General features: G+C 50.7%; 1 protein-coding gene across 16 annotated transcripts in view; it reads right to left on the bottom strand.

Moving 5' to 3' along the window:
- Positions 1–25008, bottom strand: part of Mlxipl (MLX interacting protein-like) — a 49879-nt gene that overhangs the window by 2736 nt on the left and 22135 nt on the right. For 2 of the 16 annotated variants that reach the window (NM_001359237.1, NM_021455.5), the window contains exons 2-16: positions 23300–23406; positions 15445–15527; positions 15208–15297; positions 14919–14963; positions 13182–13383; positions 13016–13096; positions 8336–8520; positions 4172–4718; positions 3857–3924; positions 3625–3781; positions 3374–3489; positions 3160–3279; positions 2912–3039; positions 2423–2546; positions 1553–1682 (exon numbers count right to left, since the gene is read on the bottom strand). In NM_001359237.1, the coding sequence (NP_001346166.1) occupies positions 1553–1682; positions 2423–2546; positions 2912–3039; positions 3160–3279; positions 3374–3489; positions 3625–3781; positions 3857–3924; positions 4172–4718; positions 8336–8520; positions 13016–13096; positions 13182–13383; positions 14919–14963; positions 15208–15249 (1945 nt within the window). In that variant the 5' untranslated portion in view covers positions 15250–15297; positions 15445–15527; positions 23300–23406. Of the gene's footprint in view, positions 1–1552; positions 1683–2422; positions 2547–2911; positions 3280–3373; positions 3958–4171; positions 4719–8335; positions 8521–13015; positions 13097–13181; positions 13384–14918; positions 14964–15207; positions 15298–15444; positions 15528–23299; positions 23407–25008 lie in introns of those variants that run through there. The other 14 variants (XM_006504482.3, XM_006504477.4, NR_152880.1 and 11 more) reach the window with 13 other exon arrangements.

The raw sequence follows: 25008 nt of genomic DNA, 5'->3' as shown, positions 1-25008 counted from the left end.
TTGATAATGGACTGAACCTCTGAAACTGTAAGCCAGCCCCAGTTAAACGTTCTTTATAAGACTTACCTTGGTCATGGTGTCTCTTCATAGCAGTAGAAACCCTAACTAAGACAGACGTCTTTACAGTTAGGGATGAAGTCAATACTAGATAGCTAAACTGTAGGACTGTGAAAGGGAGCCTGTTTTCTGGGCTGAGCTATGTTTAAACCCCAGAGACCCAGCAGATTAATCCGCAAGGGACAGAAGGCCTGTTTGCCATGCTCCCAGACATAGGCTCCTGACACGTGGACTCAACTCCATAATTCTGTGGCCATCAGTCATGTAGGCTGTTCAGACTCCACCCCCACAGTTACCTGGCCAGGTATGCTTCTCCCCACAGTTACCTGGCAACGGCAAGTTAGCCCAGTCCACTATAAAAGGAGCTGCTTGCCCCCTCCTCTCTGTTTTGCTCCCTCTCTTACCCTCTTGCTCTTATTCTCTCGCCTCTAGCCCTCCTTCTCCCCCTCCCTTCCCCCCTCTCTCTATGTGGCCATAGCCAGCCTCTGCTTTACTCTCTCCCTCTCTCTGCCTTTCTACAATAAACACCTTAAAACCATGGACAGTCCCTGCTCATCAGAACCCACTATGCTGGAACAATGAAGCAGGTTTCCCTCTAAAGAGCTGCATGTCTATCCTCCTGTCAGGAGGCTTACCTGCACTCCAGCCACGGCTGCCAGCCAAACCAAGCAGCCCACCGAGCCAGCTGCCTGAACTAGCCAGACTCTCCTCCCCACGGTAACCTGCCAGAGCTCTCCTCCTACCCTTTTCCCTTCGGCCCCTGGGCCAGAGTCCACCCGAGGGTCTCCACTTTGTTCTCAGCTCTTCTGAGATATAGCAGTGTCTGGGATGTCCGAGAGCGAGAACCTGTTGTCCCTGGCCTCTGTGCGGCCCAGGGACCCCAGAACCGGCTCTTCCATGTTGCCCAGCAGTCTGTAGTGCCCAAGAGTTGGAGTCCGACTTCCACAGTTCCACAGGAACCCCACACTGTGTCTTCCTCATCCCCAGAGCAGGATCCCATGGCTTCCCAAAGTCCAATGCCCACCCGGCGCTTCCATGGGGTTCATGGTGCAGTCAGACTTCCTAGCCCTGAGCAGACATGGGACCCCATTTTTTACCCTACACTAAACAGGTGGCCCTCCCCTAGGACCTTTTCCTTTAGAAGGATTTAGAGTCTAAAGGACCATTCAGGATGAGAGATGGTAAAACAGTCTCAAATCCTAGGCTGGGTTTGAACTCTCTGTTCTGGAAACCCACAAGTATGTGTGCGTGCACATGTGTACATATGTGTGTGCACATGTGTATACATGTGTGTCACTGGAAATTGAACTCAGGGTCTTACTTGTGATGATGTAAACGCTCTTCTGCTAAGTCATGCCCCAGCCCCTCACTAGGGGATTCTAGGCAGGGGCTCTACCACTGAGCCACGCCCCCAGCCCCTCCCTGGGGCTGGGGGAGTCTAGGCCAGTGCTCTACAAAGCCTCACAATTTAGTGGCAGGAAGGTATCTCACATACTTGGCCGGAGAGCAGGTAGGGAACAGTACTGTTCCAGCCAGGCCAGTGAGGTCTGGCGGAGGCTGTGCAAGCTGGCGGTAGACACCATCCCATTGAAGGATTCAAATAAAGGTCGGATGAGGATGCTGAACTGGATTTGGAGTCAAGGAGCCCACCAGTGGTCCAGACAGGATCCCACCACTCCACATAGAACCATGACACCTGACCCAAGCCAGGGCCAAGAAAGGCCTGTCAGTGTTGAACCATGGACCCTGTGGAGAGCCACTCTGCCTTTTCGCTCCCACCAAGGGTTATCCACTCACCTCTCTATCTCTCAGTCCCTCCCCTTAGTCCCTCCAGAACCCTCATTCTGTATTAGTGGGTCCCACATCTCTAGGCTCAGTCAAGGACTTGAATACTGGCCTAATGGCACAGGTCTACAATCCCAGCCATTTAGGAGGCTGAGGCAGGAGGATCATGAGTTTAAGGCTAGCCAGAATAACTTAGTGAGAATTTGTCTCAAAATAAAAAAGTTAAAAGAGGGTTGGGAAGAAGGTCATGTGCGATCGCTAGTATAGGAAAACAAACACAACTTGACCCTTCCTTCTCAAAGCCTCAAAGGACTTAGACTTTAGATCCTTCCAGTCTGCCTCAGGGACATCCCTAACCTCCTACCCCTACTCTTGCTTCCTCTCAGCTCCTAGTCCCAGTTGCCACGCAGTCTTGCAATGCTAGGGTCTGACGGTAGAGGGCAGAACCAAAGCCCATGGTGGAAGGGGGTGGGGGTGGGGCAGGTTCTACAGCTCAGACTGGGGTCTGAGACCCAGGCTGGACTGAATGTAGCTACAGCAGCCACCACTGTCCTCAGGCCATCAGTCCAAATAAGGATACCACCCAGAACTTCCAGTTGTGCAGCGTGCGCGTCCGGACATAGTCATCAAACATGTCCCGCATCTGGTCAAAGCGCTGATGTGTGATGGGCACCCCGGTGGCCGGTAGCTGCTGCTGGCACAAGCTAGGAAGGGGAAGAGTCCCCGTTCAGGGAATGTAGACACATCTCCTTCACCCTAGCCCCTGAGGACTTTTGCTGTTGTTGTTTGGTTTTTTAAGGTGCTGAGGACGAAACCCGGTACTTAAATATGCTATGTAAGCACCCTAGGACAAACCACATCCGGAGCTCCTCAGTGGAGGATTTTGGGCAGTCGCTATTCACGGGGCCACACCCCCAAACCCTCACTAGCAGATATTTAGGAAAGCACTCTCTCACTAAGCCACGCCCCCAGGCCTTCAATGAAGTAGGCTAGGCAGGTGCGGTACCTCGGAGCCACGCCTCTAACCCCTCCCTCCAGGTTTTCTAGGCTGGGCTTCACCCCAGCTTACTTGATGGCAGCGTTGAGCTCCTCTATTTCATCCCGCAGCTGCTGCGCCTCCTCCTGCATAGCTGCCCGTTCCTGCTGCAGCATCAGGATGTACTCCGCTGTCTTCTGAAGCGTGGTTGCTTTGCTCACCTGCGAGCGCCACCAATGTGGGCCTCTGTGTTGGCAAGCCCTGGGAGCTGGTGTTGGGTGTTGGTCCAAGGAGGGGTTCCACGACTCTAAGGGAGTGTGCATTGCTGGCTGGGGGCTCACCTTGAGGCTGGGCTGGGCACTGAGCGTGCTGACAAGTCCGTGCAGGGTGTCGAATCCTAGCTTAATATTGAACCGCCTCTTCTGCTCCGCGGAGATGTGTGTGATACGTCGGTTCTCCATCTTAGAAAGCAGAAAGTGCGGTGGGTCTAAGTGGGAAGGCTCAGGGAAGGATTGGAAGCCAGTTGCGTCTTAGGGGTCAGGGGACGGCACGTACCTTGTTGTTGTCTACACGACCCCGGCTTAGGACAGTTTGAGGGGGAGACAGGTGGACACTCAGTGCCCCCGAGGGTTGTATGGAGTTGAGATCCCCTGATAGTCGCCGCTCACTGCCTGTGGCAGGGACAGACCCACAGACAGACCGACACACAAGGGAGAAAGTCCCCTTGCCCTGACCCCATTCACAGCCCCCTTCATCCTTCCCCTCCCTATCCCCTAAGACCCACGACCCCTCTAGCCCCTATTTACCGCTGGAGGCTGGAGGCGAGAGCCGCTCTGCTTTGGGGACAACCAGGGACCTGGGAGGAGCCAATGTGGCTGGGCCTGGAGGTGGCCGGGGTGGTGTAGGGGCCGGGATTGGGGGGAAAAAGGCACGGGCACGGGGGATTTCAGAAACTGTATCCTGCTGGGGTGGAGAAGGGCAGAGAGTTGGAGTAAAGGCCCTAGACTGACCCTCGCCTCCCAGTGCCCACCATCTTACCGGGGACTCTGGAGGCCGGAGGAGGGTACCGGGCATAGTCGGAGGCTCCAGTGCTTGCTCAGGCTTGGCTGGGTACAGGCAGGACTATGAGGACCACTAGACTGGCCCAATCAAGTCCATCACCAACTAAGACCCCTTCTTGTCCCCAGCAGCCCACACACCCCTGTCAGACATAGCTCACATCCCTAATATCACTCCACCTTCTCTGTCTCCCAAGACCACCCTGAGACCCCAGCCCTCTGCCTTTCAGGCTTTCCCATGCCTTTCAGAGTCGCTTCCTCCCAGTATCTCGTCCATTCGCCTCTCCCATCTCACCTGCCCTGAGCAGCTGTGTAAGACAGGGGTTGTTGTCTCTGGCAGTGGCAGTGGCAGTGGGACTGGCGGTGGCAGAGGCCAAGGTGGGTGGACTTGCTTTTTGTCCCCCAGGGGATGGGGAGGAGGGCTTGCACCTGGGTTGCATACCCTGAGGCACAGTGAAGTGAGGCCCAAAGACGGGTTCCAGGTACCCATGGGGCAGATGGTCTACAGAGAAGGGGACGGGACCAGGGCCGGGCTGTGGGGTGGGGACAAAGGTTGTGGGTGCAGGAAGCGTAGACACTCCTGGAGCAGGAGGGGCTGAGGTGAATGGGAACCTGGCAGAGAGGAGAGATTCTTCTGGCAACAAAGAGGGGGGCGGAGCCATTGTGGGGAAGGGAGAGGGGGTGCAGGGCTCTAAGCCATGCACCTTGACAGGGGTGGGGAATGGAAGGAGAGGGGTCGGTCCAGGAGCAGGTGGGATCTTGGTCTTAGGGTCTTCAGGAAGAAGGAATTCAGAGCTCAGAAAGGGGTTGGGATCCAAGGGTCCAGAGCAGCTGTTCCGAGCCTAGGGGGAGGGGCAGAGGAAGACAGGATGATAGTCAGAGAGCAGGGGATGGAGCCACCTTCTTGCAACTACCAGGAAACCTCTATCCTGGCTATGTATTGGACTGGGTATAGATGAGAACTGATCCATACATGTGCACGCACATGCATACACATATGCATACATGCACACTTTAGAAATTACAACCTCATGTACAGCCGTGGCCAACATAACCCTTGTGCACAAATTAGGCATGGATCAGTCTTACAGATGATCCACTCAGCCACCAAATAATCTGTCCAAGACAGCTACTAATCTAGTCTTCATTTATCTAGCCATCTAGTCATCCATTAATTCATTCACTAATTACCCACCATCTATCCTTCCAATTATCTATTCTTCATCCATCAAAACACTAACTCATTCATCAAACCTTCCATTCATCCATTCTTTATCCACCCATGCACCCCACCACCTACCCACCCATCCATCCACCTGCCCATACACCCATCCATCCATCCATCCATCCATCCATCAATCCATCCATCTACTTGTCCATCCATTCATCCGTCCATCCACCCATCCATCCATCCATTCATCTATCTGTCCATCTATTCATCCACCTGTCCGTCCATCCATTCACCCATCCACCTGCTCATCCATCCATCCATCCATCCATCCATCCATCCACCTGTCTATCCATCCACCTACCCACCCATCCATCCATCCATCTATATGCCCAGCCCCACTGACTTACCCATTAATCTTATGTATTACCCATCCATCCACCTGTCCATCCATCCATCCATCCATCCATCCACTTGTCCATCTGTCAATCCATCTTTCTATCCATCCATCCACCCACCTGTCCATCCATGCATCCGTCCATCCACCCAACTGTCTGTCCATCCATTTTTTTGCACCCATTTACCAACTTAGTCTCTCATCCTGAACTCACCCAACTCTCTACTCCAACTCCAGCTGGGATGGACTAAAATGAGGAATGTCTAGGTCTGGGTGAGGTACACTGGTGTTTCTTTGAGGCATTTCCAGAAGGGATAGACTTAAGAAGGTGAGGTGTGCTGGTTAAATGCCATTGTCAACGTGATTCAGTTAAGAAATGGGTAGGGCATTAGTGAGACCCACCTCTTGGGTGTATCTCTGATGATGTTTCCCGAGAGGGTTAACAGAGAGAAAAGATTCATCCTGGGTGTGGCAGAACCATTCCATAGGGGTGGGATACCAGACTGAAGACGATGTGGGCCAGCGTGATGGCTCAGAAACTTAAAAGCCCTTGTCACCAAGCTTGATAGGCTGATTTGACCACAGGAACTCACATGGGGGAAAGGAAAGAACTAACTCCTGAAGGTTATCCTCTGACCTCCACATGGGCACACACACGTGAAAACACACAAAATAAAATTTTAAAAATGTAAGTATGGGGGCTGGCAAAGTGGCTCAGTAGGTAGAACACTTACCACCAAGCCTTGACTTGAGTTCAGTGCCTGGGACCCACAGGATAGGATGGTGCAAGGGGAAAACTGCTACGTTCAAGCTGTTCTCTGACCTCCACACACATGCCGTGACATGCATGTGCTCTACATCACGCCTGGACACACACACACACACACACACACACACACACACACACACACACACTCCTCCTCCTCCTCCTGCTCATTGCCATCGTCATCATCATTGTCATCACCACATGAAAGTAAGCAAGTGAGCCGGGTACCAGCCTTCTCCCCTCTGCTCCCTCACCCAGTGTGAGCAGCTGCCTCGTGGTACTTCTCTCTTACCTTCTCCATGGTATCCTTCAAAACTGATCCCAAAGAAACCTCTCAGTAAGCTCCTTAAGCCGGGTATCTTGTCAAGGGGAGAGGTAACTAATATGGGGGAGACATGCCATGAATGCTCCTCTCATAGTCTGGGGTCCAAATGGAATAACTTGGGGGGGGTGGAAGTCCTCTAGTAAAGGCACTCCCCCCACCCCCAACCTCTCCATCTTTCCTTCCTAGCTCTGTTACACTTCCTCCCCCAGGCTAGACTAGAACCTCTGAAGCCAAGAGCCTAGTAACTCCTTCCCTGGGGTTGTTTTTCTAGGTGTGTCCTGGTGATGAGAGAGCTGACAGGCCAGCTGAGCCATTTACCAAGCAATCCAACCATCTGAACTCTCTGTTCTCCCATCCACCCATCCATACTCCATCTGTCTATCCATCTACCATCTGTACATTGACCAGCCACGAAGGCAACAAATCGCTCATCCATTCACAAAGCCAAGCATCACTGGGTCAACTACCACTAATTCATTCATCAGTTCTAAACAGCCATTCACAAAGCCATGCATCACGGAGGCCATCCACCCACTAGTTCATCAGTTCTGAACCAGCCCACTCTACTTTACATTCCCTTACCCACAGATGCACACACCATTGTCTACCACGATCTTTCCATTTACAGCTGCATAAGTCTCTTTGTATTCTCAATCACTCACTCACTGGGCAACCATTTATTGATTGGCAATCTGTGTATGGAAATGACTAGAAACAGCAAATGTAATAATGACCAAGACAACCCCTTCCAGCAAGCTGTCCAGTGGAGGAGAAAGACCTCTCAAGATCAGCTGCAAAAGCAGCCGAATTGTTCAATGATAGGAGGAAGACACTGGGGTGGTTAGGATTACCTTTCAACATGACAACCAGGAGTTCTTATAGGAAGGGTCTCAGTGAGAATCTGCTAATGCTGGGTTGGCCTATAGCCATGTCTATTGGGGGATTATCTTAATTGTCAGAAGTCAGGAGATATGGGAAGACCCAGCCCACTGTGGGTGGCACCATTCCCTAAGCAGAGGATCCTGAACGGTGTAAAAGTAGAGAAATGGAGCTGAACATAAGTAAGCGAGTAGGTGAGCATGCACGCAATCATTTCTCTCTGCTCCTGACTGTAGATGTGCTATGATTGCTGAGGTTCCTGCCTTGACTACCCCGCAAAGATGGACTGTAACCTGAGGTTGCAAGCTAACATGAACCCCTTTCTTCCCTCTAAGTTGCTTTTTCCTTGGGGTATTTTAGTACAACAACAGAAATGAAACTGGAATGGACACTTAACAGTGGCAGGGGAATGACTTCTGAATTGGGCACAGGAGTTAGTGAAACAAGATGCCAATTTACAGTTGTCTAGACACACACCCATTCTGTTTCCATGCACACATTCCTGGCCCTTCCAATCTGGCTTGCCCTTTCCCTAGCCTGTCATTCACTAAGACTCAGAATACTAGGCAGGTACAGATGGTGTACACCTTTAGTGGCTGCACTCAGGAGGCAAAGACAGGTTGATCTCTATGAATCCAAGGCCATTCAGGGCCCTGAGACCATGTATCAAAAACAAAACAGAACTAAAAGCTTTCTTCTGGATTGTGCCCTGTTCTGTGCGTCTTCTGCCATCTGCCCCCACCCCCCACCCCCATTCAGTTCGTGTAATTCTGTTTTGTAGGGTTTTCTTTCTCTGCTGCCTAGGTTCTCTGGGGCCCTCTGCCTGGTTGGCCCAGTAAATGTCTTTTTACCTCCTGGCCCCAGGCAGAGGCCGAGCTAGCTCTCACATGCTCTGGCCAGACTTGCAGAGCAGGATAAGCTCACCTGTAGGCGTGTATTCCCTGAGTGAGGGGTCATCCCTGAGGAGGAGGAAGACGAGGCTGGAGATGGCATCTCTGGGGCCAGGATCCCACTGCTGAAGAGGGAGTCAGCCATGGGGCCAAAGCTGGGGGACTCTATGTAGTTTGAAGATGTGGGTGTCTGAGGGGGGCGGTAATTGGTGAAGAAATCTGTAATTGGGACACAGAGGACAGCAAATGATATTAAGAACTCAGAAGAGGCCATAGACACAGTTCCCACACTGGAGAGGTTGGATAGGGACCAGGAGAGGTGGAAGGCTTCTACAAGAGACTGTGAAATAGTTCCTGAACACTCAGGGGAAGCTGAGGTAGAGATAGATAGGATTGCCCTGGGGAAGATGGTGGGGTCTAGGAGTATGTGAGAGCCCCAGGAAGCTGCTCACCCATGGAGTCCCAATGCTAGATCACTTCCCCTCCCTGTGTCTGCTCCCCCTTCTAGCACTGTTGGCATTCTTGAAAGAAGGGGTCACAGAGAGGCCCTGTGAAGGAAAAAGGTGGGGTACAGGGGAGTTGCCCCAATATGTCAGGGATGAATCAAGGGTGAACAGGTTCATGAGGTCAGTAGGTCAGGGAGAGGTTAGACTTGCTGAGAGATCAGGAAACTGAAGCTGTATGGAATAAAGTCCTGGCTGACATTTGGGGGACACAGGATGGGCTCAGAGTTGGGGTGTAAGTGGCAGGGAGCCAGGGACCCTGAAAAGTTTATGGAGAGGCGGGTGAGGCAGCCAGATTGTTTAGGGGTGTGAGTTGTGTAAGTTCTGGGCTATTCTGGTTTTGGGAAGCAAGCTGCTCATGGCCTAACCACATCCCGGGCTGGGGCGACACCCGCCTACCCTCTCCCTTCCGGGCACCTTTCTCTGACCCTGGCCAGCCTGTATTCTGTGCCCAAGGCTTCCTGGGCCAGTCAGAGCAGACCCCAACATGGTAGCTTCTCGCAGGGTTTGGTGGGCTGCAGCTACCCCCTCCAGAATCCCCAGCCAGGAGAGCTGCTCAGACTTTTCTGACATACATCACCTCTCAACACCAAGTTAGTTAGGGAAGGTCACAGGATCACGGTGCGTATGCCTGTGTGGTGTGTATATTTATGTATATACATATGTTGAGAGTGTATATGGGAGTGCATCAGGTGTATATATGTATGTGCATGTGTATATCCATGTGTGTGTACATATGTTAAAATGTGCATATATGTGTATACAATGTATATGATTACATGTGTATATACATATATGTATACATGTAGGCCTCTGAACATGTGGGTGAGCATATGTAGGGTATATGTATGTATGTTGTCATGTGTGTCCATGTGTGAACGCATATGTGTGTGACCATGTGTGTGTGCGTGTGCATAAAGTGTTTGTGTGCAGTGATGCTTGTGTATGAATATATGTGTTATGCGTGGCATGTGTGAATATATGTGAGTGTATGTGTGTGTGTGTATTCGTGTGGGTGTTTGTCTTAGGTGGTTCTACCTGGCCAGAAGACAGGCTCTGAGTACCAGTATACAGTGACAAGAAGCTGTCTGCCTCTTTGGTTGTCTGTCCCTCAGATATGACTGAACGAACCCGGCATGCCCACATCTCTCCCAGTATCGGACACTGTCCTGTGTCCCCACATTTTACAAAGGAATATGGGGAAGGACCAGAAAGGGGTCACCAGAGTTCCATTGCTCTCTGCCTTGTCAGTAAGTCATTTGGAGCCCGGGATTAGAGCATAGATTGGCCTCTGGCAAACCAGCCCATCATATCAGAGCCTCAGACTGCTCCTGTACTGTGAGCTGTCCACACCTGTTCCCAGCAGCCTCCAGAGATTCCCTCCCTCTCCCAGTCTCCCATCAAACCCCAGTCCTTCCCTGACCTGGTCCTCACACTGGTCAGCCACAATCTCTGCCCCTGAACCTGCCCTCCCCCAACCTCCTGCCTCTGTGGAATTTGGTGCCTTCCACAGGGTTTCCAGAAAGACGAGAGTGGAAACCCTCATGGCTCAAGGTTCTCCCGTAGCATGGCCAGCTTGAGAGGGTCACTGTAACCACCTGTTCTGGGAGAGCCAGGCTTGCCCCCAATCAGCGGCCACCTAGGATTGATTGGCAAGTTACTGCAAACTTCAACCAACCACATTTTGCCCAGAGCATGGGTGGGCACAGCTGAGCTCCTACCTGTGGTAGGGGTCTGTGGGCCAAGAGTGAGCGGCTCTCCTGGGGGACAAGTCTGCTTCCCGGGCACTGCCATCAACACTTCTGCCCCTGGCAGACCCCACCCTCCCAGGGCTATGGCCGGGGAGGTGGGGGTGGGGGTGGTTCCTCATTCCCTAGTACCCTTCCCATAGGCCTCACCTCTTGAATGACAGGCCCAGGACCCTGTAGGGAAGAAGCTGGGAGGGGGCGTGTCACTCGAATGAAGCTTCTCTCTCAAAGTCTCTATCTTTTCAGGTTTGGGTAAGATATTCTGATATCCTCCTGAGCCCCAACATTTAGGGAGCTTTAAAGGCCCCCAAATAAATCCCCATAAGAAGCAGCGAGCAAGAAATACACACAGTGCTGGGTGGTGGCGAGTGCACTTAGGCAGAGGCAGAGAGGCAGTTGGATCTCTGTGAGTTCCAGGACAGCAAAGGCTACACAAAGAAATCCTGCCCCAAACAACAACAACAAACAAACAACAAATGTAAAAACTAAAAATAAATAAATAAATAAAAATTTAAAGAGAGAGAGAGAGAGAGAGCAGGCAAGACAACAGTGTGGGGAAGGAAGACCCTATCAGAAAACAGGAAGCAAGTTGTATTATGACTCACACTTGGAATCCAGACACCCAGGAGACTGAGACAGAAGGATCATGAGTTCAAGGCCAGCCTGGGCTACATAGTGACTCTATCTCAAATAAGAAGTGTGTGTGTGTGCTGGGGTGATGGGGAGAATGAATGGAGAGTAGGGGAGGGAACGGGAGAGGAAAAGGGAGAGGGCACGCTCTAGGAATGATGAAACACACGTCTATCCTCTAGTCCCGATTTAGGCATGGTGATACACACGTTCCTTTAGTTCCAGTACTCAGGAGGATCAGCGTTCAGGACAGCTTGGCCACACAGCAAGTTCAAGACCAGCCAGGACTGGCTCATATCCTTGTTACCTAGTTAGCTTTAACTGTCAACTTGACAATTTCCTACGGTAACGTGAAGGGGGGGAATGGGACTGAAGGACTGCTTAGATCAAACTGGTCAGTTGTCCTGTCTGCTAGGGATCATCTTGATTGTTAACTGATGTGGAGGTAGCTAAGTGTGTTGGCTCATTTTATGTCCGCTTGATACAAGCTAGAATCATCTGAGAGGTGGGAGCTTCAGCTGAGGGGATGCCTCCGTAAGATCAGGCTGCAGGTGAGCCTCTGAAGCATTGTGATAATTGGTGGTGGATGGGGGAGGGCCCCACCCACCATGGCAGTGGTTCTGGGTTCTATAAGAAAGCAGGCTGAGCAAGCCTAGGGAAGCAAGCCAATAAGCAGCCTCCTCCATGGTCTCTGCATCAGCTCCTGCTCCAGGTTTCTGTTCTGAATTCCTCCAATGATAGACTATATGATATGGAAGTTGCTGTTGGTCATGATGTTTTAGTTTCATCACAGCAACAGGAGCCCTGAGTCCTCGAATTCATTCTTCCAAGGTTCCCACCCTGACTTCCCTCAGTGACGGACTGTAACCTTTAAGGTGAGATAAACCCTTCCTTTCCTTTGGTCAGAGCATTTGTCATAGAAACAGAAAGAAAAACACCCTGTCTCAAAAGAAGGTCTGGGGGAGAATTGTTCTCATAGACTCGCACTGACAGGGTCAGGGTATCTGGAAAAACTCAGACACATCAGAAACCCAATAGCCTGAGAAAAGAGGAGTCTGGGAAAACCTGCCACTTTGCAAAATGCTTTAAAACAACAACAACAACAACAAACAACCCTTGATGCTTCTAAGCTGGATGTAGTGGTGCAGGCCTTTAATCCCAGCACTTGGGAGACAAAGGCGGGCAACCCTCTGTGAGCTTGAGGCCAGCCGAGTCTACACAGTGAGTTCCAGAACAACCAGAGTTGCACTGCGAGAGCCTGTCTCAAAAATAGACAAGAGATTTGACACCTCGAATTCTCTTGACAGTCACAGTGGCTTATGAAGTGCTCAGGATTGAACCCAAGGATTCTCCCATGCCAGATCATAAAGGATGTGTGTGGTAGAGCCCACACCTAGAATCCCCCAGGGAGGGGCTGAAGTCATGGCTCAGTGGTAGAGCCCCTGCCTAGAATCCCCCAGGAAGGGGCTGGGGGCGTGGCTCAGTGGTAGAGCCCCTGCCTAGAATCCCCCAGTGAGGGGCTGGGGGTGTGGCTCAGTGGTAGAGCCCCTGCCTAGAATCCCCCAGGGAGGGACTGGGGGCGTGGCTCAGTGGTAGAGCTCCTGCCTAGAATCTCCCAGGGAGGGGCTGGGGGCATGGCTCAATGGTAGAGCCCCTGCCTAGCAGGCACAGGGTCTTGAGTTCCAACTAATACATCCTTTCCCCCTACCACTTCAAGTTAAAGCACCATTCATCTTCCCACTGGTGCAAAGCCTTACAGTCTCCTAGAGTTTTTACTTAACCTGACCCTTTCCTTTCAGTCTGCCCTGCCTAGTGGCAAAGGACCCCTCTCACCTGATATCTCCATGAAGTCATCTAGGCTGGGCTGCAGCGGCGTCAGGTCTGGCTGGATCATGTCAGCATTGCCAACATAAGCTGGAGGGACAGTGGTGAGGTTGGAGGCTGCAGGCTGGGAAGCCGTCTCAGCCTTCTCCCCTCGCTACCCCCAGTCACTCCTCACCATCTTCTGGGGGCAGCTGCAGGGACGAAGGACTGGGCTGTGTCATGGTGAAGAGTGTGTCGGAGATATCGGACAAGAAGCAGTCCAGGTCTAGAAGCTGCCGGCCCCCAGGCTCCTCCTCGGAGCCCCCAAGCAGCACAGGCACCACGCTGGAGAAGAGCTGTTCGCACCATCGCTCTGGTGGCGGCCACCCACCTTCCACCTGGCAGGACACAGAGGTCACTGCCCTGGTCTTCCATGTTACCCCTTGCCTGGGGATGAAGTGGTTCCCCATACCGGCTAGAAAGCCTCTCTAAAGGACACCACCTCCCTTTTTCCTGGCGAACCTGGTTCTCTGTCTGGAAGGCTAAGGTCATCCTATCGGCCTCTAAGTACTCCCTGTATAAAGCAGAGGGGGGCGCCAATAGGCTTTCCTTTTCTCTATACTACAATCTAGCTGATTCTTTTTTTCCTTCCTTCCTTCCTTCCTTCCTTCCTTCTTTCCTTCCTTCCTTTCTTCCTTCCTTTCGTTCTTTCGTTCTTTCGTTCTCTCTCTCTCTCTTTCTTTCTTTCTTTTTGTTTTTGTTGTTGTTGTTTTTTTTTTGTTTTGTTTTTGTTTTGTTTTGTTTTTTTTTGAGACAGGGTTTCTCTGTGTAGTCCTGGCTATCCTGGAACTCACTCTGTAGACCAGGCTGGCCTCGAACTCAGAAATCCACCTGTCTCTATCTCCCAAGTGCTAGGATTAAAGGCATGTGCCACCACTGCCTGGCTGGCTGGCTGTTTGTTTCTTGTTTTTGTTTTTTCATTGTTGTTCTGGTTTTGGTTTTTATAAAGGGTTTTACTATATAGACCTTGCTGGTCAGAAACTCATTATGTAGACCAGACGGACCAGGCTGGCTTCAGTTCACAAAGACCTGGCTGCTTCTGCCTTCCAAGTTTTCGGATTAAAAACATGCACCAGTCTAGGCGATGGTGGTGGCAGTGGGGGTGGTGGCAGCCCAAGCACGCACATCTTTAATCTCAGCACTCAGGAGGCAGAGGCGGGCAGACCTCTGAGTTTGAGGCCGCCTGGTCTACAGAGTGAGTTCCAGGACAGCCAGGACTACACAGAAAAACCCTGTCTTGAAACCCCCCCCCCCAAAAAAAGGGCACCAACACATCTTGCTGGCTTTAATTTTTTGAGGTAGGGCTTCATGGTAGCCCAGGCTGGCCTGGATTCTCTGTGTAGTAGAGGATAGCCATGATCCTACTACCTCTACCTCCTTAGTGGTAGCACTGCTTATCTGCACCATCAAGCCAAGGCAATTGTTTTAGTTCTTGAGGACAGGGCCCCTAAGCTTGCCTCAAACTTCCTGAGCTGACCGTAAACTTGAAATCAGCAGATGCCTGGCTTTCTATCTGAGCTCTTCTGAGATGTCTGTCCTCTGCTTGAGCTCTTCTGAGACATCTGTCCTCTGGACCCTCTCCCCCTAGGCCTCCCACTACCTGCTTGCTTTTCTTAAGACAGGTCTCTGAAGCCCACACTGGCGTTGGAGTCATTATTTAATGCAGGCTAGCCTGGAACTCACTGCCATCCTCCTACCTCACAACTGGATCTTCTCCAAAAGAGAAAGTTGCAGGATGATCCACACCTAACTTAGAGACTGCTCATACCCCAGTCACCTTGTCCAGACCCCGCCTTTAGTCAGCCAGGCAGACATTTTCCATTCTCCAGCTTCCATGTTCCTAGGTTCCCTGCTAGACTTACGGAACACTCACCTGCTTGGGAGCCAGGAAATCCCCTTCCCTGCTGGACTTACGGAGCTATGAAGACACAAAGTTATACACTGGATCCTCTGTCCCGACTCATCCACCATCCACCCACATCCATTGGTGCTATTTCCCCAGACCCCGCCCCTTTCCACCATGGTGCAGGGCTGCGGAAACCCTGTGCAGCTACTAGGCTGGGACTAACTGGGGTGGCTCAAAGGTATGGGTTAGGGTGAGGTCGTGCGATCCCCTCCAGGACTCTTAAGACCCAAGGTCTGCAGGTGTCAGTCCCACTGACCCGCTTTTTGTAGTAGATTCTCCACTTGTGGTATTCGCGCATCACCACCTCGATGCGCCGCTTCCAGTAATTACCCTCCAGGATGACAGCCTGGGGAAGGGCAGGTGTCAGGGATCAGTGCGAAGGGTGACACCCCAGATGGTCAATCTCCCCAATTCCCATCTCACACCCAATCCCCACCGCGGGAGGGAACCTCTGGGTGGATAAGCGGATGCGGGCAGCCCATTCTCCAGCTACCTCAGGTTTCCGGTGCTCATCTGCTTCAGACCCCTGCAGAGGGGTCACGAAACCACACACTGGGCTCTTCCTCCGTTGCACATCTGAGGGAAGAAGGCCAGGTCAGAGGCACCCGTACCTCTCATCCTCCACCCATCGAGACTGGAAGTCGATGCCTGCCTGACCCTTATCTTTTGTTCAGACATTGGTCCTTTGCTGGTCTCAAAGTCATTAGGGACCTTGAGTCACTTGTTTTTCTGCCTCAACCTCCCAAGAGCAGTGTCATGTACATTTTATGCAGCGATGGTGAAGGAACCCAGAGCTTCCTGCATGCTAGAAATACTACCCACTGAGCCACTTCTCTTCCCTCCCTGCCTCCTCCTATCTCTCGCTACAAGTTCTACTACTGAATCTCCCCCTCTCTCTCTGTCTCTCTCTCTCTCTGTCTCTCTGTCTCTCTCTCTCTCCCTGTCTCTCACTGGGACAGTCCAGGCACGCCACTGCTGAGCCACACCCCCATCCTCAGTGGATGGTTCTGAGAAAGTGTACTGAGGAGATACACACTAAGCCTTGTGTACACTCGTTTCTTTTTATTTATTTAATGCATGAGTGTTCTGCTGCATATACATCCATGGGCCAGAGGAGGGCATCAGATCCCCTTATAGGTGGTTGTGAGCCACCATGTGGTTGCTGGGAATTGAATTAAGAGCAGTCAGTGAGTGCTCTTAACCACTGAGCCATCTCACCAGCACCGAAAATTATTTTTTATTTTGACACCGATTATTACTATTATAGTTCAGGCTAGCCTGGACCCACTATGTAGCCCAGGCTTCCAACTTTATTCATTAAATAAATAAATAAATAAATAAATAATGTGTGTTGTCTGCATACACATCTACAACACCAGATCCCATTATAGATGGTTATGAACTGCCATGTGGATGCTGGGATTTGAACTCAGGACTCCTGGAAGAGCAGCCAGTGCTCTTAACCACTGAGCCATCTCAAACCTCCCACTTTGCTTTAGCTCTGGGCTCTTTCCCAATGCCCACGGTTTTCCTCTTTTGTTGCGCTAAGGAGTGGACCTGTCCTTCTCACGCTCCGGTTCTGCAGGTGTCACATGTGCCCACCCCTCCCGCCCCATCTTCAGCGCTGGGATCTCAGTGTCTCCGCAGAAGGCCCAACTCCATCCCTCTACCCCTACCCTGTACAGCACGCACCTCCTCCACAAGCCACTGGAGCTCCCGCCTTGATCTGCCTCCTGAGTGCTCTGTGCTGCTCCCTGAATTGCAAATATCCCAAAAACTTGCAAAACTTCCTTCCCAGCTTTCAGTGTTCCACGTCCAACCATGTCAACTCAACAGGGCTCGTGACAGTTCATCCACTGTCCCCTCCTCTCCATCCTTTCTCGAGTATCCCCTAGCTCAATCATTACTTGAATGGACCTCCCTTGACTCAAGCCTAAACTTACGCAGCCGCTCACCATTTCTGCTGCCACCACTCTAAAACATTCCATAGCCCCCCACAGCCTCCAGGGTCGGAAGCACACCTCTCAGACCCCGCTTGGTTTCCAAATTCCTCCTCACCTGGCTGCCCAGCTTCCCATATCTCCATCATGTGTCCCACCCTGAAGCCATAGCCTACACTCTTTCTTATTTGTTTGTTTTTTTATAAAACAGGTCCTAATATAGTCCCAGACAGCCTCGAACTTGTGATCCTCCTGCCTTATAGCTTCTTGAATGCTACTCCAGGCATGAGCCATGCCACAAGACTCTTCTCTAGAAGACAGAAACACCTTCTACCAAAAACACCTTCCTCCAGTTCTTACTGTGATTTCTTCCACTGTCAGTTATTTCTCTTCAGGGTCAATTAACTCAACAGGCCTTCATCACAGGCCATGCTGGGTGCTATGTACTTCAGTGGTAGAGCCCCTGCCTAGAATCCCCCAGGGAGGGGCCGGGGGCGTGGCTTAGTGGTAGAGCCCCTGCCTAGAATCCCCTAGGGAGGGGCTGGGGGCGTGGCTCTGTGGTAGAGCCCCTGCCTAGAATCTCCCAGGGAGGGGCTGGGGGGGCGTAGCTCAGTGGTATAGAGTATGGCTAGTACATTCGAGGCTCTGGGTTCTGGCCTCAGTATCACAAACAAAGAGAGAAAAGGAGGGAGGAATAAAAGAGAAGAGGAGCTGGAGAAAGAGGGAGGGAGGGAAAGAGGTATGGGGGGGACTAGAAATTTCATGCCAATGAGATAGCACACGCCTACACTTTCAGCACTTGGGAAATGGAGGCAGGAAGGTCAAAATGTGACACGAAGCTTAAGTTAGTTTGGGCTACCTAAGATCCAACAAAGAAGAAAGGGAGGTGGAAGGGAAGAAGCGAAGACAAAGGGATGGACCTTTGTGTGTGTAGATCAGTAGGGTCCTAGAGCAGGGAAGGTTCCAGAACATCTCCCTCCTGACTTCCCAAATACAAACATGATCACCAGGAAAGAGTATACATATCCAGGAACGACTGGGCCCTGCCTGTCTCCTCCCCCACTCAGGGACCCTGTGGTCTGCACAGACGGCTGTGACAGGTTTTATGTAACACCAACCACACCCTCTGTGCATTTGCTCTGCCACCCCTCCTTGTCCCCAGCCCCTCCCTGGGGGCATTCCAGGTTGGTGCTCCTTCCCCCACTGGCCGCCATTCACTAACTAACCCTTTGCACCTTTGCAGGGGCCAACACTGGGATGAGAGGATCAGGGATAAATCGGGGCTGCTCAGAGTAGGAGGAGAGATAAGGAAAACAAACATGGGATAGATAAAGCCAAGTGGAAAGTCCCTCCTGCCAGGGAGAAGGGCAAAGTGCCTTGGCAGCTCTGAGGAGAAACCAAGAGGCTTTGGGAGTGTGGGAGAGGAGTGGCGCAGACAGGGAAGGACACCGCAGGTCACAACGAACTTAGGGAACTGCAGTGGAGCAGTAGTGCCCCCTGCTGGGTGATATGAGATGACACTTTCTGCTGGGGGGGGGGGGGTGAGCCAGGCTTTCTCCAACTAGGGACTGAACTGGAGCTACCACCACTGCTCAGGATGTACCACTGGAGTTACATCCACAGCTTTACCACTATTATGATGAGCTACATTTTTATGACCATCATTCATTTTGTGTGGGAGGGAAGAGGAGCACATGTGTGCCATGGTGCACATATGGAGGTCAGAACTTTCTAGAGCTAGTTCTCTCCATCCACCTTCGTATCATCCAGTGAAGCAAATTCAGGCTGTCAGTCTTAGTGGAAAGCGCCTCTCTCCACCAAACCATCTTACCTGCCTACACACACACACACACACACACACACACACACACACTGTCTTTCTGTGTAGTCCCAACTGAACTCCCGTAGCCTCTACAGTACCTACAGATATTACAGACTTCCATCATCTCAATCACTTTGTTTGTTTGTTTGTTTGTTTTTTGTTTTTCAAACAGGATTTCTCTGTGTAGCTCTGGCTATCATCGAACTCACTATGTAGATCAGGCTGGTCTCGAACTCGAAGATCTGCCTGCCTCTGCTTTCTGAGTGCTGGGAGTAAAAGTGCACACCACCTCTGCTGGGGCCCACAATCACCTATTTAGATATTTAAAATATTTCAAAGGTTCATTTATTTGAGTGTTTTCCGTCCATCCGTGTGTGTGTTTGTGTGTGTGTGTGTGTGTGTGTGTGCCTGGTACCTGTGGAGGTCAGAAGAGGGCATCAGGTCCTTTGAAAATGGAGTTGTAGATGGTTAGGAGCCACTGCGTGGATGCTAGGAACCAAACCCAGGTCCTCTACAGGAGCAACAAGTGCTCTTAACCACTGAGCCATCTCTCCAGTCCCCAGAAACTCAAAGGTGGGGGAAGTCATGCCCACCTGGCTTTCTAGCTTCCTAATTTTTCAAATATATTTACTGACTGGTTTATTAATTGTGCTGAATATTACCTGGGACCTCCTGCATGCTTTGCAAATGTGATACTGCTAAACCATGCTAAGCCACACCTCTAACCCCTCCCTGGGGGATTCTAGGCTGACACTCTATCAATGAGCTACATCTCTTGCTTACATTATAGATTTTATTTTGAGATATAGTCTCAGTAGGTTACACAGGCTGACTTTGAATTCCAGACCTTTCTTCAGCCTGAGGAAGCTGGCGTCTATACCATCACACCAGGCTTTGCTCTAAGACAAGAACATATTGCCACTCTGATCATAATGACAACGAGCAGTCCCAGCCTCCCCACCTCCAAGGAGCCGGCTAAGTGATACACATATGCACAGACATACCTGAGAACTAAGCAGTAAAAAACAAACAAACAAACAAACAAACAAACAAACAACCACTTGGAAAAGCCTAACATTGTGGCACCCGCCTTTAATACCAGCACCTGGGAGGCAGAGGCAGGCCCACCTCTGTGAGTTTGGGGCCAGCCTGGTCTACATAGCAAGTTTCAGGACAGTCAAGGATACGTAGTAAAACCCTGTCTCAAAAGAAGGGGAGGAGAAAGCAAGCAAGCTCACAGTAGGCTGCGTGTATGGTGATTCGCTGTATGCCTATCACTAAGGAGGTAGAGAAAGATCAGAAGTTCAAGGTCACCTTGGTACTGAATTCAGATCTTGCCTGGGCTATATGAGACCCTGTTTTGAAAGGAGGAAAGAAGAGAGGGAGGAGATGGCGCCATCAGTACAAGCTCTGGAAGCATCAGGGTCTATGCTCGATGCTCACAATTTAGGTTAAAAAAAAGAAGCTGGGTGATTGTTGGGCCCCCCCGGGGTCAGAGGAAAACTATGAGGGGAGAGAAGGTGAAGGGAGAGAGAGAAGCCACCATGGGTTAGGTGAGTCATGAAAACGTGGCCTGAGGGCTGGCCAATTGGAGTTCAGAGCAGCCCAGATGAAACACAGAAAGTAATAACTCAGGGTTATCAATAGAACAGTAAAGCATTAATAGCATAGAGGGTAGATAACTGCTCAGCTCTAGTGCTGAGTAAGGCTTATTGTAAATATAAAGGTTGTGTGTGTCTTTCATCCAGGAATTAAATGGGGAAAGGCAGGGTCGAAATCTTGGATTGGGATTAAAAATTTCAGGGCTGGCGAGATGGCTCAGCAGGTAAGAACACTGACTGCTCTTCCAAAGGTCCTGAGTTCAAATCCCAGCAACCACATGGTGGCTCACAACCACCCGAAATGAGATCTGACGCCCTCTTCTGGTGCGTCTGAAGACAGCTACAGTGTACTTATGTATAATGATAAACAAATCTTTGGGCCGGAGGGAGCAGGGACTGAGCGAGCAGAGGTCCTAAAATTCAATTTCCAACAACCACATGAAGGCTTACCAACCATCTGTACAGCTACATTGTACTCACATACATAAAATAAATAAATCTTTAAAAAAAAGTTTTAAAAATTTCAACAACATTCCGGTTTCCTAATTTGCCTAGAGTCTGTCAGATAACTTCTTGGAGACCCAGAGAAGCCATGCAAAACGGCAGGTAGTTCTTGTGTGCCTGGGGAGGGGGGTGTCTAGGCAAGTGCTCCCTGGTTGAGCCACACCCCCACTGGCTGTGGGTCCTTCCCTGGACGATGCTGGGCAAGTGACACAGCTGGACAGCTGAAAGTGGGAGGGTGAAACCTCTCCCTGAGGACGTGTTCTCACACCCCCACCTTCTTGTCAGATAGGACTTCACCTAGTCCAGGCTGGCCCGGAACTTGCTACAGCAGGATGGATGAAGGATGCTCCCCTGCTTCTGCTTGCCACGTTTGAGGCTGCCCAGTCGGGTGTTTGCAAGCTGCCCTTGTCACTCTCAGTGCCGCTTCTATGATCTCCATAGGATCTCACCTTGTAGACCTGGCGGTTCTGACACTCACTCACTACGTTGACAAAGCTGGCCTCAAACTCACAGAGATCCTCCTGCCTCTGCCTGTAGACTCCCGTCATCACCCCTGGCCTCTTTTGAGTCTTAAATAAGATAATTTATTCAAGTGCAGGTCACATGGATCAATAGAAGCTACAGTGTAACAGTTCCACGGTGCTTGGATGGGATCCAGCCTGGCCGGTAAAGAGAAAGGTAAATGTGTTTACCTCCAGAGCTGTGTTTCCGGCTCAACACAACCTTTGATCTTACTGCCTTGCCACAGAGGGGCTGTCCCCAAATACATGACTGTAACCTCTTCTTGTCATATCATTCACAAAACCTCCGCTCAATGCTAGGTTCTCTGTGGTGGTTTGAATAGATATGCCCCCCCCCCATACAGTCATGTGTTTGCATGCTCGGCCCATGGGGAGGGGTAATATTAGGAGGTGTGGCTTTGCCGGAGTAGGCGTGGCCTTGTTAGAGGAAGTGTGTCACCTGCGTGAATGCTGCCATGGTTCTCACCATGATGACAATGGACTGAACCTCTAAAACTGTAAGTCAGCTCCAATGAAATGCTGTCCTTTATAAGAGTTGCCCTAGGAGCATTGGCTGCTCTTCCAGAGGACTCAGGTGCAATTCCCAGTACCCACTGGGCAGCTCAAAACTGTCTGTAATGCCAGTTACAGGGGATCCTACATCCTCATACATATATAAGGGACAAACACCAGTGCACATAAAATAAAAATAAATAATAAAAAAAAAGTGTTGGGCTGGTGAGATGGCTCAGTGGGTAAGAGCACCCGACTGCTCTTCCGAAGGTCCAGAGTTCAAATCCCAGCAACCACATGGTGGCTCACAACCATCCGTAACAAGATCTGACTCTCTCTTCTGGTGTGTCTGAAGACAGCTACAGTGTATTTACATATAATAAATAAATAAATCTTTAAAAAAAAAAGTGTTGCCTTAGTCATGGTGTCTCTTCACAGCAATAAAAACCCTAACTAAGATACCCACTTATATCTGTTTTTATCATACCAGCCATGAGAAGTTAGGAATATTGGCTTCATGGCTAGCTAGGGAAGTAAGTTCGAAGAGATTAGGCAACTTGCTTGAAATCACACAGCTAGTAAGATGCAGAGCCTCGAAACCCATCTGAGCAACTCTGAGTCCAGCGTCTTTTTCAACATGGCTTTATGGACTTCTGCCTAAATCCCAGCAGGTCCCTACGGGGTGTTCATTGAAAGACTGACGGTGCTGGGTAGTGGTGGTGCAAGCCTTTAATTCCAGCGCTCCGGAGGCAGAGGGAGGGAGGATCTCTGTGTTCGAGGCCAGCCTGGTCTATGGAGGAGCTCTGGGCTATACAGAGAAAGGCTGATGGTGAGCCCTGCAGAATTTTCCTCACTTACAAAGCATTGGAATGGGACCGGCATGGTATGTAAATGCCCCCATACCCTTTGTATGGTACTGGAGTTGGAACCAAGGGGCTTGAATATGCTTAGTAAATGTGTTACTGCTGATCCACATCCGGCAGCCGTCACTCCTTGGTGGATTCTAGGCAGACACTTTTCCACTGGACGACCCCCCCCCCCCCAAACCCGGGACTCTAGGCGGGTGCTCTCCTACTGAGTAAGGGGAACTCTGGGCTGGTGTTCTACCCCTGAGCCACATTTCTGGCCCGAACTGACTTCTTTTTACCAGAGCATTCCAAGTAGATTACTCAATGAAAGGGCTGCTGACCGGATCTTGACCCGGCACCCACGGCGCGGCCTCCTTCAGAGCTTTCAAGGTGCCCTTTGCCGCATCATGTCTCACAGTGGGAAGTGACCTTTGGGACAGACTCCTCAAGACCCTCTGAAGGCTGGAAGCTGTTCAAGGGTCCTTGCGCAGTTCCCTCTCCCCCACAAGGCTGGCACTGTGCACCCTATGGGCATGGGCGCTGGCTCTTGGCTCCATGGGTGCAGCCCTCTGACTAGACGGAGCCCTCCCAAACACAAGGGACCCATGGCACCCACTCACACTGAATGTACCAGGCTCTCCAGATGGCGTTGTTCAGCCGGATCTTGTCCCGGCATAGCAACTTGAGGCCTTTGAAGTTCTTCCACTTGGGAGAGACCAGCTTGCCACTGTTAGACAGAGGGAGCAGAAAGAATATCAGGGTGGGGCCAGAAAAGACGACGGGAGGATTTGTGCAGTAGCATGCCGTGATGGCTACAATTCCTCTGCAGTCCTCAAATCCCATCTATTATTTAACAGCCCGAAATCCCCATCCTGAAGTCAAACCTTATTAACAGCCCATCCAAAGCCCACCCTTTGTCCATGGGCCATCTCCTCCCATCCGAAGGCAGGTACTTGTTATCAATTGTCTCCAGATTAACACCGTCCATTGGCCTTAAAGGCAAGAGTTTTCACATCCAGTATGGGGTGTGTGTGTGTGTGTGTGTGTGTGTGTGTGTGTGTGTGTAGAAGAAGAAAGAGTTTCTCCCCTTTCAGATTTTTTCAGATTTATTTTTGTGTGCACTGGAGTCTCTGCCTGTCTGTCTGTGTGTCAGATCCCCTGGAACTGGAGTTACAGACATTTGTGAGCCGCCATGTGGGTGCTAGGAATTGAGCTCAGCTAGCTATTGGCTAGCTCCTTCTGCTAAGCCATCTGTCAAGCCCGAGAGTTTCTATAGGTAGCCCAGGATGGCATGGAATTAGACATCACATTGTCTCGTCGTGGTCGGAGACACTCTAGAGGCTCCACTCTGTCCTATAAGTGGCGAGTGGGTACAGGGGGGTGAGGGGGAGATGGTTTCTACCGTGCTGTAGACACTTAGGATGGTCGTGCTCTGAAATAACCCCTCAGCCACAAACCTGTAGCAACCCTACACTCACTGGATCAAAAGTACAAAAGAAAGCAGGAGGGCCAGCTAGATGGCTTAGCAGGTAAGGGTGCTTGCTGCCAAGCCTCATGACCTGAGTTTGATCCCTATGACCCATGTGCTTGAAGGCTATAGAGCTCACAAATTGTTCTCTGACCACCACACCAGGGCATGCACTGCAACCCTGCACATGCACACACACACTAAATAAATGTTATTTTTAAATGTAAGATATGATGACAGGTGGTGGTGGCACACACTTTTAATCCCAGCACTTGGGAGGCAGAAACAGGCAGATCTCTTGAGTTTGAAGCCAGCCTGGTCTACAGAGTGAGATCTAGGACAGCCAGGAATACACAAAGACTACCCCCCATCCCTAGCACCAAGTAAGACATGAAAGTAAAAGAGAATTTTGAAGAGGAAGGAGATGAGCTGATATGAGAGAAGACAAGAGAGTGTCATCTAAATTTCTTGTCTACGTGCATAAAAATGCCATAATGAAATGCTCTCTTGTGTAACTAACATATGCTAATAAAAAGACTTTAAATGCCCCAGAGATCCTTCTGCCTCAGCATTGCATCTTCAATACTATGATTATAGGAGGTATATATCACCATGCAGGGCTCTCACAGCTTTCTTTTGTCTTTGGGGGAGGGGGTCTTCTTTTTTTTAAGATTTATTTATTTAATGTGTATGAGTGCTCTATCTGCATATACACTTACATGCCAGAAGAGGGCATCAGACCCCATTACAGATGGTTGTGAGCCACCATGTGGGTGTGAGCAATTGAACTCAGGACTCTGGAAGAGCAGTCAGTGTTCTTAACCACTGAGCCACCTCTCTATCCCAACACAGGGTCTTTAT

The sequence above is a fragment of the Mus musculus genome, chromosome 5, assembly GCF_000001635.26.
Source record: "Mus musculus strain C57BL/6J chromosome 5, GRCm38.p6 C57BL/6J".
In the NCBI taxonomy this organism is placed as follows: Eukaryota; Metazoa; Chordata; class Mammalia; order Rodentia; family Muridae; genus Mus; species Mus musculus.
The sequence above is the reverse complement of the archived record's forward strand: the minus strand, read 5'-3'. Positions and strand labels throughout refer to the sequence as shown.